General features: G+C 53.6%; 1 protein-coding gene across 5 annotated transcripts in view; it reads left to right on the forward strand.

Moving 5' to 3' along the window:
- Window positions 1–17,718, forward strand: part of RBM19 (RNA binding motif protein 19) — a 53,917-nt gene that overhangs the window by 32,006 nt on the left and 4,193 nt on the right. For all 5 annotated transcript variants that reach the window (XM_088532306.1, XM_088532307.1, XM_088532309.1 and 2 more), the window contains 2 exons: window positions 11,005–11,110; window positions 15,847–15,967. In XM_088532306.1, coding sequence (XP_088388432.1) covers window positions 11,005–11,110; window positions 15,847–15,967 — 227 coding nt within the window. The remainder of the gene's footprint in view (window positions 1–11,004; window positions 11,111–15,846; window positions 15,968–17,718) is intronic.

Below are 17,718 nucleotides of genomic sequence, written 5' to 3' on the forward strand. Positions count from 1 at the left end.
ATCGGCCCATTGCGTTCGACTTGTTGGCTATCCCATGGGTTTAACTCTAGAGCGCCTTGGGGCCACCAAGCCCTGAGGGTGGTGACCACCTTCCACCCGGCCCTGTTTACGCCAGACGTGGAGCACAGGTTTGGCCCCTGGAACTGAAACAAGTGGGAGGAGGGATCGCTGGGGGTTTGGTCCCAGCCCAAGGCAGGCGCTGAGGGGTGGCCAGGCCGTAGAGGTGGTGGCCCTGAGCCCTGTGACTTAGTACTGGTGGTGCAAGAGCCCAAGGAACACTTAGTGCATCAGACTGAACATCTCTTCCCATCGCAGCCAGCCCCTCGACTCCAGTCCATGACACAGCTTGGGTGCTGCTGTCTGACCTGGTGCCCGTTTGTTTTGTCCCTAAATGTTAGGATCTTTGAGGGAAAAACTGGAAGCCTCGAGCTGCCCCTGTGGGTCAGGGCTTTCCTTGGAGTTGGGGACAAGCAGCAGGGAATGGAGAGGGCTTGAATTCCCCGAAAGCCGCCGCTCTGCCCTGCCTTTGAGCCCTTCATCCGAGCTCTGGCCTCGCGTTTTTCTGGCTCCTGTCGGAGCCCGGAGCTGCAGAACGCTCAGGCTGGGGGTTCTGTTGGGTGGTTCCGTTTAAGAGGCTCCTGAACCACAGAGCCGTGCGGCTGGAGTCCGGCAGCGGAACCAAACCTGGACCGGGCTCCGGTAACGGCTGCGCCTTGATGGAGGAATCGGGACCGTTTTCAGTGTAAATGTAGCACCTTTGGAAGAACTCCCACATACTTAACAGAGTGCTTTTAAGTTGCATCCAGCGATGAAAAAAATGTATTTTCAGACATCTTATTTTTGCTTTTCTGTTGGTTTCTCCGGAGCGGACAGCCCTGGACAGTGGAAGTGTCACCACATGGGGACACCCCAGCCTGGCAGGCGTCAGGAGGGGCGAGCAGCGAGCCCAGCCTGGCCGGGGAGCAGACCTGCCCGTTCTACTGCTTCGTCTGGTTCCGACGTGTCGGGCCTTACGCTGAGGTTAGGGGAGGCTCCTCAGCGCTGCGCTAGGCAGATCTCACTACTCTGATTGTGTTTGAATAACCAGAACAGAAGCTCTTCACTTGAGCATCCACGTTCTTAATGCATTTGCATGCATTTGATCTTCCCTACGTGTTTCTCTGTTCTCCTGATGAAAATAATTAATCTGGTTATTTTTCTAAGTCACTCTGCAGCTTTACTGAGACAAGACTTAAATAAGGATTCTCTTTAAAGCTGAGCTATGTTAAAATAGCTGTCTGCCTATAAATATCTCATTGCTTCTATATTTATTCTCCTTCAGCTCAGGAGGTTCTACAGTTGAATCTGATTTTTTTTTCCTGCTGGTACAGTCATTTTTGCCTCGTATTTTAACGGCAAAGCTCCTTTTTCAGAAATGTGCCCAAGGTCCCCCTTTGGGGACCCGAGCAGCGTGACTGAGTCTATGTTCTGTGTTTACTGCTTTGCTGGCTCTATGAATTTCCTCTTCTGTCTTTGCAACTCGCTGACTCATAAGAATCATAGGGGAAAGCAGATTTGCACCAGGCCCTCCTGCGAACACTATTTTTAGCGTAACTTATTTTTGACCATAGCTGCACTCTGATCGGGTTTTTCCAAAGAGCCCGGGAGAGATAAATCCCCAAATCTCAGTGCTGCTCAAGCTGCGGGTTCCTTTGAAATCCTGACCCGCTGCTGATTCCTGCGGTGACCTGGGAGCTCCTAAGCCCTGGTCCTGCAAGGTGCCGCACGCAGCGGGAATCCGGGCTTAGGCTGGTGAGGCCGGCGAGGCGCTTTGCGCTGACCTGCAGGCAGGGATTTGCGTGGTGCAGATTCCGTGACGTTGAAGGGTCGCGGCTCTTTTCACTTCTACATCCTGGTGAGAACAGCCGTGGGAGTTGCAGTTTGGCCTGTAGGTCCTGCAGTGGTCCTTAGAGGTTGGTATAATACGAGGACTCAAATCCTCTCTTAGTTGGCCTGATAGAGATGGTCTCTTCTTGCCATGACAGATCTCTTCAGATTGGTTTCTGCCATGTCCCAATGTCTTTTCCGTCCCCTCTGAAGAAAAGTTTACTGTGACCTCAAAGGAAAAGTGGTTGGTTAGGTGCAACTGCAGATTCTGAGAGCAGCCAAGAAGGCAGAGCCCAGACTTTGAAAAACAGATGCCACAAACAGAACAGGGGTGAATTAAATCATTTCCTCAGCCCTAATCAGCACTAACTGCAGCCCTTTGGTTATACGTTGTATATGTATGGGGTCAGTGGTGTGATACAGTCTTTCTCCAGAATAGTTACTGCTGGGAGAGATGTGTGTTGGTGGCTCTAGCAGATGGGGACCCTTGGTGGCATCTTTTGGAACAAGCATTAGTCCAAGCGTGAAAGCTTGTGCAGTAGTTGAAATTCAGAGGAAGGGTCTTAGGGTGCAAGGGTTGGGTCAGTTTGCCTTTTTGTAAGCTTACCACAGTGGAGGAAAGCAGCAAAAAAAAAAATCTTGAAAAATCCAGAGAGGGATTTTCAACTTCTCTGCTGGGTTTCAGTGACGTCTTCTGACATAGATGTGCAGTAGCTGCTATTTATTTTGGCCTCTCAGTCACCAGGTCACACATTTTTGGACCACTAGACAGCTGTGAATCCTCAGCTTCCTTGCAGAGTTCAGTTCAAGTCCAACAGTAGCATTTAAGCAAGTGGCCTCCTAGAGCCTATGAAGATCCCCGGGCCAACTGTGCATCCTTCAGCATGTCCTCCCTCGGGATCGGAGCCCGGGAAGCTGCCTGGGGTGGCTTTGAAATCTTGAGCCTAGAGCTGTGAAGTTTCAGAACAAAAAAACCTCGTCGTGCCCAACTAAGCGGTGAATCACTGGAGTCTTTAAAGCATGAAGATGAATGTGGATAATAAGCAGGTTTCTTCGGCGGGACTGGTAAGCACACTCGTGAGTCCTGAGCACTTTCCTTTGATCTTGCCAGCTCTGAAATAGATGTAAAACAAGAGGTAGATTGGAAGGAACACCCTCCCCGGTGTCGTTTCACCCCATGGCACGTGCTGGAGACGGAGGTGGCTCTGATGCTCCTCGCATTGCGCCGAGACACGATGCTGAGGAGCACAAATCTCTCCAAGCTGTTGAATCTCTGCGCAACGTTTAAACCGCACAAAGTAGGATTAAGTGAAACCAAATTAGGGAACCAAGCCTGATTCCACCACCTGTTTAAGAATGACTTAAGTGGAGGGATATTAGAATTTTAAAACCTGCCACTAGGCTGCTGATGAAGGATTTAAAAATAATAATTACTGGGTGGGTTTCTTTTTTTCGTTTTGCTTGGTTTTCAGAATTGGTTTCTTTCTGTTTAGCATGCAGCCTAATTGCGTAATTACACGATAGACTGGAGTAGAATTTAGTGCGTGTAATACCAGTTATAAAGAAGAGCCCTAATTATGTATATCTTCTCAGGTAAATAATACATCAGGGGCATGGAGTGGCCTAATTACTGTTCTGAAAACCTGCCTAATGACTAATTTACTTGGAATTTCAGAAAGCTTTTGATAAGGTCCCTTACAAGCAACTGTTAAGGAAAATAAATCGAGAAGGGGTAAAATGTTTCGCTACGTTTTTAACAAGAGGTTTAAGCAACGGGAAACAGGCTTTGAATTCCTGGCTTGGGGAGGGGAAAAGTCCTGTGGTGACAAGTTGGTCTGGGGCCAAGGCACTCAGTTAGGATCCTGTTTTGCCCAGAGTTCCAAGGGAGACTGATGCTGAATGAGCTTTCCCTGGAAAAAGGAGACTTAGCACCACTTGAGCACAAATGGGTAAATTCGTAGTGCCCTGGAAGCAGCACGTTTATGGCCAAGGACTCCACAGCACTGGGAATATTTGCAATATCGAGTATCCAGGCATCTTTTGAAGAAGGTGCTGAGCCACTGCGGGGCCCAATAGGGGAATTTGGGAGCGTGGTGTTAGGATAGGGATGGAGAGGCAGGAGCAGCGTTGTGCAGCCTCCTCTTCCATCACACATCCCCATCCACTGTCATTCTACCAGGTTGGATTTTGCATGGATTTGTTGGCCAAGTGTCACTGCATTTTGTCACCTGACGGTAGGTGTGACTGGCTAGGAGTCTGCTGCTTCCCCAGATTCACACAAATTTAACAAAAAATAAAAAAAAAAAATCCCAAACCAGCCTATTCCATGTGCCCAGCCCTTGTTGCCGTATCTCAGACACCTCCTGAGCACTGCTCTACCCTGCTGCATCGCCTTGGTCCCAGAGCCCTTCGGAACGCTGTTATTCCCTTCCTGGGGTGTTGGGGAAGCAGCTGGGAAGAGGCCGTGTGGAAGCAGAGCCTGTCCGGGCAGCCCTGGCTGGTTTCCAGCCCCTTGTGCCCTGCTCTGCACCGTCCCGGGCTCCCTTTGTGGTTGGGTTTTTCCTCGGAGGATCCGAAAGCGCCATCTGGACGGAATCAGACGCGTGCGCGTGGGAGCACCCGGAGAAAGCGAGCGGTGCCGCCCGCTCCGGGCACGGCCCCGAGGACCCTCTGCTGGAAATCGTCCCTGTCAGCCAAACCTGGGGACAGAGGTGGAAATCTGGCTGGCTGGTGTTCATCTGAAAACAGCCCCTGAGGAAAAGAGGGAAGATGCTGCTTCTGCCACAGTGCCAGGAAGGTGGAAAATTCCCCTGTACAAGCCATCGGAGAATCCCCACGTGGGAGCAGGAGGAGAGAGGTGGGCCTGCTGGAAACCCAATTACTCTTTCTGTTGCTTTTCTGCTGGCTCTTGTGCTTTCTCTCTTGCACCTAAGGTGCTTGCATTGCACCATTTTTAATCCCAAATCCCTCTGCTGCCTTCCTGGCTCGAGTGAAGCCTTGCACGACAAGCAGCCGCCCTGAGCATGCAGGTGAGCTTGGAAAATGAGAAAGCCATGGCTTTTTCCCGGCACGTGGGAAGCCGAGGCCCAAAGCGGAGCCCCGATGTCCCCGTGTCACTTCCCAGTGTGGCTGCAGGGCCGGTGGCTCCCTCGGCTCTCGCCCGGGGCTGCAGTGGCTCCTGGTCCTGCCTGTCACCGCCGAGGCCGGCGCTGCTCCTGGGAACGTTGTGCTTGGACGTGGACATTCCTGGTTCTTGTGGTCTCGCAGGACCGAGTTAAATGGTGCCTGCAGGCACTTGGTACCGGGGGGCAGTCCTGGGAAGCTGCCTGCTTCCGACTGCCAAGTTTCCCTGCAAAGTGGAATTTCTTTCCTTCGTGTCCGCGTCCCCCCAGGGAAGTTGATCTCAGTAAGGGCCTTGTGTCACATGGAAAGGCAACTCTGGCCCGCCCGTGCTGGAAGGGAAGAACAAGTATTTGCTAAGGTGACAGCCCTTGGCTTGCATGGGGGCCTGAAGAGGAGGTTTGCTCATCCAGCGAGTTCCAGCAGGACCATCCAGAGCGGAAGGTGAGGAGCCACCGCGGGAGCTGCAGGACAAGGTCTTGAGGTGGGGACAGGCCAGTCCTGCTCTGTGGTCACACAGTTCACATGCTGGGGACCAGCCAGGGCACCCGAGCGGCTGCAGGGTCCCTCCAGCATCCCCTTGTGCCGGCTCCCTCCGGAGCGGGAAGCAGCGGCAGCGATTTCCCCCATCCCAGCGTGCCGGGAGGCTCCTTCATCACCCACCTGCACATTCACTCGTTGAATTTCAGAGGTTACCGAGGAGACGCTATTGGTGATGATGATGATGGTAATGGTAATAGGGGAGATAGGTGGCAGATTAATTCCTGAACTCTCTAACAGGATTTAAGCTAACAAGAGAGGAGGGCTTTTTTTTTCCTGCCTCTCCCTCTGTCCTTTCCCTTCCTCCTTTCAGATATTTCCTGTGCTGGGGATAACAACACCAAGGAGTGTTAAATTGGCTCTGAATGTCCACCCCTGGCTGTCCACATTCTTGTAACGATTTCATTAGCTTGAATTATCCACGTTATTTTCTTGTAATGGGATTAGCGGGAGTGGAGTCAGCTGAAGTCCTGGAGCGGGAGGCGGGGAGGGCCCTTCCGCTGGGATTTCATTAACTCTGTCATGCAGGGGGTGGAACTGGCCAGGACTCAGCCCAGGGGCAAAACCATTTGCCAGGGTCCTGCATTCCTGAGGAAAGAAGAAAAGGGGGAAAAAAGGACCATTAGTTATTCTCCCCCCTGCTATAATCAGCAAGTTGGTGCCGAAGCGGAGATTGTTGGAGAAGCAATTTGTTGGGGGGAGGGAAGGTCCTATTTAGGGGCAGGTTGGGATAAAAAACAATATTCAGATGTCCATTGCAAGTGCCTGAACGTGCTGTGTAGGCTGTAGTGGGGCTCAGGTCCGTCCCTGCAGGATGTGTGCGGCCTGGGCACAGCAGGGAAGGATTTGGGAGTTTTGGGAATGGCGTCAGCCATCGGCACCATTTGGAGATGCCAGTTCTGTTCCTGCCTATGGAGACTTTGCAACCCCAGGCTCTGCTGGGTTGTAGCTAGGGGTGATAAGGAAAGCGAAGGGAACTTTGTGTTTGAAACTTGAAAAAAAAATCAGTTTCAATATTTTATCATAAAAATGGTCTGAATTGCATAAACATCTAAACAGTCTTAGCAATGCTGCTGTAAAACTGAAGACATGGTAGGCATTTGGCTAAGGGGAGACAAAAAACTGTCACAGAACTTGCAGTTTAAACACTCCTATTTCAGACAAATCGGTTTGGAAAAGGGTTAAGAACAGGTAGAGCAGCGATGATCAGGAGATGCCAGGCGGGATCTTTGCTCAGATATTTGGCCAGTTTCTAGGGGCCACCTGCGACTTTGGATTGGGAGGAGTTTGGCGTGGGGAAGGATCCGGGTAGGTTTGGTGGCAGTACCAGATTCCTGTGCTTGGGAAGCGGGGAACGCTTTCCGGCTGGATTAGTCCAGCCTGACGTACAGGTGTCCTGGGAGAAACCGAGTGTGCTGGGGAGAGCAGGGCCGGAGGGGTGAGGGAGGGTGGGAGGGGACAAGAGGCAGAAATTCGGACAAAACCTGATGGGAGAAGAGGAGCTCTTTAAAGAAGAGGTGCTGGAGCTGGTGACACGGGACAGTGCTGGCAGGGACGTGCCTGGCCACACCGAGGTGGAAGCCCTTCGGAAGCCGCGTTGATGGTTGCTCAGCCAAGGCCAATACACATTTTTAATGTTTCCCCTCTTTCGTGGTGAACAGGAATCAGCACGAAACAAGGGTTCTGGTTTAGGAAATACCATTTTTTGGTTGGGGCTCTCGTCCTTTTTAGCCAGTGGGGTGAGCAGGTGCCAAGCCTGGGAGGGCAGGTCTTGCCCGCCAGGCTGGCGAAGCAGAGCCAGGAAAGCAGGATCCTCCGGACCCGCCGCGCCAGGAAAGTGGGATCCTCCGGACCCGCCGCGCCAGGAAAGCGGGATCCTCCGGACACACCGCACTGCTACCTGGCTCTACCTCCCATCCCTGCATTTGCTGCTTCCATTTCCCTGCACTTCCAGTGAGTTAATTCCCTCTCGCAGAGCAGCAGCCCTCGCCGAGGAGGGAGCTCGCTGTGCTTGCCGGGAGCAGCCGTACTCGGAGCCCGTTTTCCCTGGCTGCACGGGCAGGAGCGCAGCGAGGCCGGGACCCGGCCGGGTGCTCTGCGCCTTGCTCGGTGGTTTGCAAATCCCCCAGTTTGCCAAGGGTCTGGCAGGAGCACTAGCCACCCAAAAGGAGGTTGCAGTGTTAGGACAAGTCGAGCCGAGCTAACTGCAAGCAAGCTGGTGTCTCCAGAAGGAAGAGACTTCGTTCCTGTGACCTCTGGGTCACAGCACTTGGGATGTGGCTGAACGCTGGCAGTGGTGCACGGGGGACCATGGAGGATGGTGTCGCAGCAAGTGGGTGCCAATCCAAGCCATGTGCCCCGGCCGAGCTGCGCGGATCGATGCCAGGCTGGGTCTGGAAGCACTGTAGCCAGCTTAGCTGCGCGTCGGGCACAGCGCCTGTAACGGGGCCCTTCTCCTGGCACCCTGGAAGGGCTCTGCATCGTATCCAGCCAGCGCAGGGTGCCAGGGAGCTTAGGCCCATCTGTCCCCATCCTGGTGTGCAAACGGGCACAGAGATCCTCACCGGAGCTTCGCTGAGCACCAGGGCAGGTGATGCTGTGCCACGTGCTCTAGGTGACCCTGTGTGTGCAGGGGGTTGGACTAGATGACCTCTAGAGGTCCCTTCCAACCTTAAGCATTGTATGATTCTGTGATTCTATGATTCTGTGATTCTATGCTGGAGCTGCTAACCTGAACTTTTTGCCTCAAAGCCTCAACCAGGAGGCTCTTGCGTCTTTGGAATGTGGTTTCTCCTTAGCACGAAGACTTCAGAACTCGGGAGCTGGTGTCAGCTCTGAAAGGGCCGGTGGGCGCAGGAGATTCGCGCTCTCGCGCTGGTGCCGCCGGCTCCCACGTGGGCAGGGAGCCGGCACCGGCTGCCAGCGCTCCCTGATCTCCTTCCAACCTGCCACTGGGAGAGGGGAGACACGAGGCTCCGAGAGGAAACTCCCGGGGTGGACGCCGCGTTTTCCCACTCGTGCCAGCGGATTTGCCTCCACCCGAGGAGCGCTGGGAAGGCGGCGGCTGCTCCACGCTCTGAGTCGCCCGCGTCCCCGGCCGGGGAGAAGCAGCCGCTCAAAGCGGCTGGGCTGGAGCGTGCAGGGGAGCAGCAGTGCAGCTGCTGCTGTGTCCGTGCAAACCTGCCCGCTTCCCTCCCGCGGCCTGGCCTGGCCTTTGCCTCGGTGCCGGGCTGCACCCGCGCCCCGAGCGCCCGTCCCGTGCGGGTGCCCTGGGTGCCCGGCCCCGTCGCAGCGCTGGTGGCCGTGGCGTGGATGCGGCCGGCGCGGGAGCCAGCGCAGCGCCCTGCGCAAGACAAACCTGGCGCCGCAGGAGGTAATTGGGTTCCCTCTTCCTCAACCCCTCTCCTCCTAAATCTGAAGGAAATAATTGGAAAAAAAATAAGTGTGAGGCTGTGCCGGGCGCTGGGGAGGAGAACATTAAAGGGCCGCTCTGCCGGCTTCATTCGCAGCTCCTCGGCTGGTAATTGCTGTGTTGTGGTTTCTAATTAGCGGCGCAGTGGGAGGGAGGGCGTTCTGCTCCCTGGCCCGGCGGGGTCAGCGCTGGCGCTGTGCGGGGCTGTCCTGTCCCTGCGGCTCCTTTCCCTCCCTCTCCGCTGGGGTTTCCTCTGGCTCATCCCTGCGGGAGCTCTTGGCGGGTGCCACTCGTGTCCATCCCCAGCCTTCATCCCCGTCATCCTCACCGTGGAGCACAGGGTGCGTCTCGGCTGGTTCTGCTCCAGCGCGGGGCCGCCGTGCGCCCTGCGTGGCCTTCGGGCACGGCCCCGCCGCGGGGTGGCACTGGGGTGTGAGCAGCTCCCTGGCCGCGCAGCGCGTGACAGTGACCTCCCTTCTGGTGCCGTGACCCCACCAACGGCTGCGAAGGGCAGGAACCTTGTCCTGTTTTTCCCTCTCTTTGCCCGTGCTGTGATCAGGGTCTTGGAGTCGAGGCCAAGGGAGATGGTGCTTTAGTGCCCGGCAGAGCCGGGTGTTTCCTGCTGAACCCTCCGTGGTGCCGCCAGCCCTTCGGTCCATGCGCTCTGCTCCTCTGCAGGCAGCGGCTGTGACACAGGCCCTGTCTTCCCTGGTGTGACAGGTCAGAGCCAAGGCCACCCCTGCTACCCACCATCCATCCCCTCTGGTTCGGTATTAATCTCTTTGGGTCAAGAACTCGCATTATCTGTCACCCAAGGTACTACAAGACTGCAGCAAACGGGGGGAAAAAAGCCACGTCCAGAGCTCCCGTGTCCCCTGTCACCTGGCAGGAGGATCCTGCTGTGGCAGGAAGCCCCGCAGCCTTCCCACAGCCAGACATCCCTGGATCCCGGGCTGCTCCGGCTCCGCCGCTCCGCTCTGTTTGTTTGTTTGCGTCGTGTCCGCTCCAAGCGGGAGGAAGGAGAGGGAGGAAGGCTCCGCGCAGCAGACGTGCCGATTCATTTTGAGGCTTCATAATGGTGCATTTACACACCACGTTGCCCAAGGAAATTGGGTAGATGAATGCCTGGTCATGCTGCCGGTGCAGCAGGTTAACTCCCAGGATTTAGCTTATATCATTGCACGAGAGCGTTTATGGCCTTTACTGTGTTTATTGGCGGGTGCATCCCGGGCTGCGTTTGTGTATGCGCGCGTGTGTGTGCAGATTTTCAAATAAAATAACGCCTCCACTCAGACCCCGGCTGCATTAAATATTTATTGCCTGCCGTTTGTGCATATGTGCTTGATAAATGGCCGGGAGGGGAGGAGAGAAGGAAGCAGGAGCCAGGATGCAGAGAGAGCATCTCCTCTGTGTGGGCCCTCTCCCAAGCTCGGCTCTCCCTCCGCTTCTTTTTCCCAGTTTTACAGACAAGATCCAGGTCGAGGAGCTGGCCACGTGCTTTAATATCAAGTGACAGGGTCCTTCTCGGAGGCCATTCCTGCTTTTCCCCTGCACCTTGTCCAGCAACCAACACTGCCAGCCCTATGCGCACCCTCCGGCTCAATGGGACCCGCTCTTTCTTTCCCTTTTCCTGCTGTTTTGTGTTGTTGGCACTCGCAAACTCGTTGGAAACGTTGCAGAGAGGCGCTCGCAGAGCGATGCTCGGGTGCCTCGATGCCCCGTGGGCTGCCGCGCGCAGCTTCAAAGGTGCTTTTCATGGATCAGGGGCACCCCTGCCTGGCGCTAACAGCAGCTACAGGAGGGGCTTCGTGCCCTGCCTGCGGGACGGATCCCTGGTTTCTGCAGGATTCCCAGGGGAGGGGAAGTGCAGCGCTTAAAACAGAGACAGTTTCTGCTGTGTTACGGTTTGTACTCTTACATCCGAGCTGAATTTTCATCCATTCCTGAGCTTTGGACACGTGGCGCCCAGGAAAGCTTCTGTACTAGATAGCACCGTCGTTTGTGGTCAACAAGCTGGTCCTTTCCTTGGTCTCTAATGTCTCTGCTTTTTGCTCTTTTGTTCTCAGCACCTTTGGAGAGCTGAAGACTGTCCGGCTGCCCAAGAAGATGGCAGGAACGGGCTCGCACCGCGGCTTTGGCTTTGTGGATTTCCTCACCAAGCAGGATGCCAAGGTGAGGCTTAAACCTGGCGAATCCTCCTCTCCCTCCGGCTCCTTCCCAAATCAGGCTCAGGCTAGAAGGTGAGGAAGTGAGATGGGAAGCTCTGTCATTTAGTCCTCAGCAAAGCTAGAGAGAGGCTAAAACTCCGGTGTAGCCAAAGGCTCTTTCTCTCCTACACTTGGATTTGCAGCCTGTGAAGGCTGTGGTATTGGCAAATTGTCCCATGAGATAAAACTAAAATTTAGGTTCATTCTCCAGTTCTGTCTGGTCAAGCAACTTCTCATCTGTGGCTATAAGAAAAGAGAGGGCAGAGCCAGGTTCCTTGCTGTGCCTTGCTTTAAGGGCTGCAAGTTGCTGCTTTTGGGAGAAAGGGCTCACAGGAACGATGCTAAGCACCAAGCTGCCGAGCCAGCTGGATCTGCACCTATATGGCCACCCGTACCCACGTGCCAACCTTTGTCACTCGAGGCCGTTGGGGACAGCTGGCTCTGAGATACTTGGGCATCAGGGACTCCTAAATGAATGTTCTTGGTCCCATTGGTAGTGGGACGTCTGTGGCGGGTGGCAGAAAAGCCCAGTCCCTAAACACAGGAGCAAAGCTGAAGTTCTGTAATGCAGAACTTCATTTTCTTGGACCAAGGAGGGAGGATCAATACCTTGGCAGAAGCGAGGAATGGCTGCTAGGTTGGACAAGGAAGGCCATTTAAAGGCAATATGGAAAATATCCACAACAGGCAGCTGTGCCCAGGGAAAATCCATCCAGAGCACCAAGAACTGAGCCAAGGAACTCCTAAAACCTGCAGGTTAAAACTACATTTTGCTTTAACCCCAAAAAGCTCCAAAGCCTCTTGGCGCAGTATTGTGATATTTTTGCAATCCGCACATCCTTTATGCTAGAAAATATTTCATAGTGTTTTAAGCCACGATAGACTGCAGTTCCAAATGTCCTACCCTTTCTCAGTTTTTCACACAGTTAAGTTCAGTATTTCTGGAAGAAACAAGGAGATTTGTTGCCTGTCCCTATCCTGCTTTTACCCTTTGCCAGAAGGATGAACCAGGCATGGTTGGCCTCAAGGCAGAAGAGAGGGCCTTGAGGGGCCCTGTCTGCTGGCAGAGGTATTTGAGCAGCTGGAGCAGTGCTGGTTTTAGGGATTTGCTCCGTAGCTGGAAGTGTAACAGCCATAGGGACCAGCCAAGGGATGGCATGAGGGGACCAAACGGCTCCAGTGACTTAGACTCCAAATTTCAACACAGTGAGCAGAGGGGAAGGAGGCAGGAGGAGGGAGCGAGCGGAGCCCGTGTTGATGTTTTTAGACAGGATTCATTGATTGGAGATCACCAGGGACTATTAGATCATTTGTTCCAGTCTGACCTCCCATATAACACAGTGCAGAGAGTTTCTTTGTTAGTCCTGTATTGATCGTAACTCCAAATTCCTTCAGCTTCACATTCGTCCTTCCCGCCTGGGCCGGCTCCTTCGGCAGCGTTTGCTGGGTTGAACCAACTCCAAGGGCAGCTCCCTGCCCGGTTCTGCATGTGGCTTTGTGCTGATTTTGAGTCTTTGGTCAAATTTGCTCTAACTTTGGTTCGCGTCAGAGTTCCTCTTTCAGGCTTCATTCCCAGTGTTTTTCTTGGAGCCTGAATGTTTTCCTGAGCAAACTTGCAAGAATTTAGCAGAAAGCTTTCCATGCGAGTCCAGCTCCTGCCCCTGCGATGCTGCGGGATGGTCCGTAGCGGCAGCCTGGTGGGTATGAACCCAGCAAGCCCCATCCTCCAAGCACTCCTGTTGCCACTGCTCCTCTTGGAGCTCTTCCCAATTGCTTTTTGCCCCAGCCACCCCCTTCCAAGCTCTTCGTTCCCTGCCGCAGCTGCCCGGGAAGCAGTTGGCAGAGGCGGATGCGCTGCCCACGGGAGACAGGCGTGTGCCAAGGGAGTCACCCTGTGACAGAGCCCTCGGTGGGTTTCCTTCCCTGCAGCAAAGCAGCTTTTCTTCCTTTCTTGATTTTTTTTTCCCATCATCTTTTTGAGGGATTTAATTGTCTCGCAAGTGGCACACCAAGTGCTCTCCATTGGCCATCTGGAAAAGGATGTGCTGAGGATCGATGAATAGGATTCGGAATATTGTAAACACGGGCATAATTGGCTTAGGGTTTATTACTGAGTGAAATGAGAGAGAAGGGGAGCAGGCCCAGAGACCTCGGAGCTGAATAGCTGTGGACTGTCAGTGATGGTTTTGCTCAGAGTGGTAATTTGGAAATAGCTTCTAAATGTCTTAAAAAAACACGATGTTTTTGTAATAGGATAGTTACGGTGGCTTTGTTGGGCATTTGAAGCCTGTGCCCTTCCATGTTTGTCTTTTATTCCTGGGCAGTTGCTGCTGCTGTGGGATCATGCAGAGATGTGGGGCTAATAACCTCAGCTTCGTAATATTCCCAGAAAGGGGGTGCATACCCTCACCAAGCCTTTGATTTGAAATGTCCAAGGAAAGATGACCACCCGCTGAGGGTGTATGGAGTTTGGGAAGAAGAGAAGGACTACTTTGATTTGCTGGAAATTACAAATTAGCAGGGCAAGGAAGCGTTACCTACGTGGTGTGTTTCCTGAAGCTCCCAGTGCAGAGTTGTTGCGGGATTGTTTTTATTTTTAAACTATTAACTGCAAGCAGAGTTTCCACTGTTCTCCCCTGTCGATATAAAAATACATCTGGTCTCCAAATAGAAATTGCCCATTCGGGAAAGACAGTCAACCCTTTAAAAAACACACGCATGGAATTAAAATTGCTTGTATGCAGCTGGCATCGCAGAGAACATCCTCAGTTGTGACTTCCTTTGGAGGAGCAGAAATTTATCAGTCTCCTAATGTTGTTGACCCCTTGTCCCTCTAATGACTCCAGCCCTGAGGCTCTTTGGCTTGAGCATTTAATAGGGCAAGGGGGAATCTATAGGCAGAGCCTATTAATGTCCTCGGAATTAATCCAGCCTTTGGGGCTGGGGAGACAGGGCACCTGGGGAGATGAGTGCAGCGCTCCAGGCTCTTCATCTCCGACTTTTGCCAAGCCCCAGCACAGTGGGTGCTGCTCCAGGCTTCTCCCCGCAGCCCGGTCTTCAGGTAAATTTATCAGCTGTCCCTTAATTTCTTGGAATTCCCTTCCTGGAGCTCCAGGATCGTTTTCGCACTGTTGTTCCAGCCTCTCTCCTTCCTCCCTCTGCTTTTCTCTTGCCTCTCAGGTATCTGCAGGGCCTCTCAGCCTGCGCAGGCTCCAGCCACCAGCAATTTAAAGTGCTGCTTTACCTCATTCCAGTTGAGTGGCTCAGCTCCCAAAAGGATATTTTGCTCACGCATGTGCAGCGTTTCCTGGCTCTGATTTAGCTGTGGCTGCCTGGGTTTCTTTAGCCTTCCAGCCCCGCTCTTTTTGGAAACTAGTCTGACTTTGCTCATTTCTCTTCATATTTCTCATGTAATTGAAATACATTTTCCCCTACCTAATCTTTTATTTGCAATAGCAGCAGTGGCCGTTTTCCTCCTCTTCTCCTCCCCTCATCAGAAGATTTCTAGTGATGCAGATATAGAGGAAAGTCTTTTTCAATGTCATCGCTTTGTTAATCGATTGTCTTAACTCATGGCTGTGTTCTTTCTTTCTCCCTGTTAAAAATCCCCACTTCTTCTCCAAGCCACAGATGTGTGAATTTTAGTTGTGGGCTTCAGCTTTTTGCAGGAGCAAAGCGAGGTTGCCGCGGCCTTTCCTGGTTCATCCCTGGCCGATTCCATTCTCCGGCCCTTGTCTTCCTCGTGCTGCAAAAGTGAGGAATTAAAAAGTGTAAATTACCAGCGGAGACCCAGCGATGGGAGCTGCAGTTAGTTTTGCCAGGCTTTGGAAAATGGCTCTTTGTGCCAACGCAAACAGCCGTCCCAGCTCCCTCCTGCCGCCTCCCCCTGAGTGTTTATTTAAGCCAACACATTGCTCTGCTAATTGGATACCATTCTGAGGGAAAAGAGGCCTCTAAAACAACAGCAGCAGCAAATAAAAACAGCTGTAGCTGCAAAAGCACCAGCGAGGCTGCAGCCTCCTGGAAGGGAATATCCCACAGAAAACACAGCACGTCGCCGAGCCTGGAAATTCCTGTGCCTTCGTGGAAGCATCTGGGCACAAAAAGCACTGGGACAGGTAGCCCCACTGTCTGGAGCCACCTCGGCTGCTCAGAACCAACCAGTCGGAGGAGAAACCTGTACTTTTTGTTTAGAATTTTGGACTTTTTGTGGAGAAACATGTTTCCTTTCAAACTGGCCTAAATTTGGAAAGATGCTCAACCCAAATCCCTAGTGCAGGTGGGAGTGGTGATCAACGCGACACGGTTGTTGCTGTCACCACCACGCGTGGACATGAGGACGTTTCCCCTTGGGCATTTGGTGTTTTCCAAATGCCTCTTGGTTAGCCAAAGATGCAGAGACCTTTCTGAATGAATGCAATAGCCAACACACACAGATTCCAGGTTAGCAGAGGTTATAGACATCCAAATGTTCCTAAGCAATATCTAATAATCAGGATACAGCTTGAAACCACTGGAAGCAAAAAAAGGAAATGCCAGAGCCAGCCTTGCATAGCAATGGGAGATGAATCCCATCCAGTCAGGGAAAGATGTTCATAGTAGAATGTTCTCTGGTGGCCCTTTAGATTCAGGGATGCAAATTGTTGGTTTTCTCCTATGAGTCTTCTTATTTTCTTCCTTTTTTTCCCCCAAATTTTGCAGAAAGCGTTCAACGCCCTGTGCCACAGCACTCACCTGTACGGCCGGAGGCTGGTGCTGGAGTGGGCAGACACGGAGGAGACGGTGGAGGCCCTGAGACGGAAAACGGCGGAACATTTCCACGGTAACGTAGCCGCATCCCTCCGACCTGCCCATCTGGCATCATCCCATCTGGCATCTGCTGCTGGTCCCTGGCAGCCGGGAGTGTGCAGGGGCTGACAGGTAGATGCTGGAGTCTGGCAACCAAATTTCTGCCAAATTGCGGTGGAAATCTCTGCCCGAGGAGGGAACTGTGTGAGGAGCTGCAGGAGAAGCCAGCGCTGGAGGGCTTTGCCCCGTCCCCAGATAGGGTGAGCAGGAGGAATCCAGCCTGGCTTCTCCTTTGTGTGCTCCTTGCACAGCCAAACACCTCGTAGCTCTGCGTGTGCCAGCCGGGCTCAGGTCTCTCGTGGTGCCACCCACCCGCTGAAGGGCTTTTCCTCTTTGCACCCCAGGGTGCTGTGTGGGTGTGAGCAGGCTGAGGAGGGTGCAGGGAAGGCACCCTGGACACCCCTGGTTCTGCGTGAGCCGCGGGATGCGCAGCCCTGAGCTGGCGTGATGCCGCACGGGAGACGGTGACGCACCAGGATAACGCTCTGGCTTCCCAGCAAGGGTCATTCCTTATGGCAGGTGCATGGGAGACAGGTGATGGCATCCATCTCCATCCCAGGGGGTAGATTCCCGATTGAAAAGGGCAAATAATTCAGCTGTTGGTTGAAATCCAGAGAGTCTCATAGGGATCAGAGTTTGGAGAGCGACAGCTCCACAGATAACAGCACATCAGGCCGCTATTGACAGCCATCGACAGGTACAAATGCATCGCCTGGCAAATATTTATGTAGCAGAGGATCCCCTGGGCTGGAGCCTAAGCTGGAGATCAATGCTCCTCTTCCCGCATCCCGTCACGGCCATCCCGCTCCACTGCATGCAGTCCTGCCCAGCCAGGTGAACCTGCAGAACAGCAGCTCCATCATGTCGTGTCTGCTCAGAGAAACATGAATCTCCCCCTGAATGGAGCAGGAAGCAGGTGGGATGTTTCCTGCACCCTGTTTTATATTTGGGGTCTCTTTTTCCGCTTTTTTCCTGACAGAATGGTCTTGGCTTGATGCTAGACCTGCAACAGATGCCAACTGCTGCCAGTGAGCTCTGCCCATCACCTCTCCTCCAGCCTGGCCTCTGTAATCATTTCTCCCTGCTTGTGCTTCAGCCCTCTCGTCAAGGGTCTTCCTTAAGGAGCTGGGCACTGAGAGAGCTGCAAATCCAGTGGTTTATATCCCCCGAGGAATCTAGCTTTGAAGCTGAGGTGGTTCTAGGATCTTGACTGAAAAAAGCAGGAGTGAGGTTATCACTCGCTGTGTTTAGGGACTGAAAATATGATGTAAGAGGAGGGTCATTCCTGGTCTCCCACCATCTCGAGGAGGAAGAAAGAGAGAAATAATATTCCGTGACTCCGGCCCTATCTTGTGCGCCCGCACATTCCTGTTCCCTGTTGCACTGCAAAGCTGCTGGTGGCAAATCCTGCTGCAGAAGCGGCTCTGCCAGGGCCGGATCTCCATCCCAAAGCCCACGGAGTGGGCACGGAGAGCCGGGCCATGCCTGGAAGTGAGCAGGGCATCTCAAGAGGGCTTAGCTTGGCTGTGCCACGCTGGCAGGCTGCCGTTTGGCAGCTGGGATTTTATTCCTGTGGGTGCCAGTTTAGGGGGTTCCTCTCCTGGTTTCGCGGCGGGGTTGCACGGCACCGCTGCGAGCAGCACCCGGCAGTGCCGAGCTGAGCCAGGGCCCGGTGCCGGCGCTGTGCTGGGTAGGAAAGGTCAGTGGTGGCGATGAAGAGCGGCA

This window comes from Tinamus guttatus, unplaced genomic scaffold, assembly GCF_059628265.1.
Source record: "Tinamus guttatus ecotype Peru unplaced genomic scaffold, ASM5962826v1 Tinamus_guttatus_pri_ptg000459l, whole genome shotgun sequence".
Taxonomy (NCBI): domain Eukaryota; kingdom Metazoa; phylum Chordata; class Aves; order Tinamiformes; family Tinamidae; genus Tinamus; species Tinamus guttatus.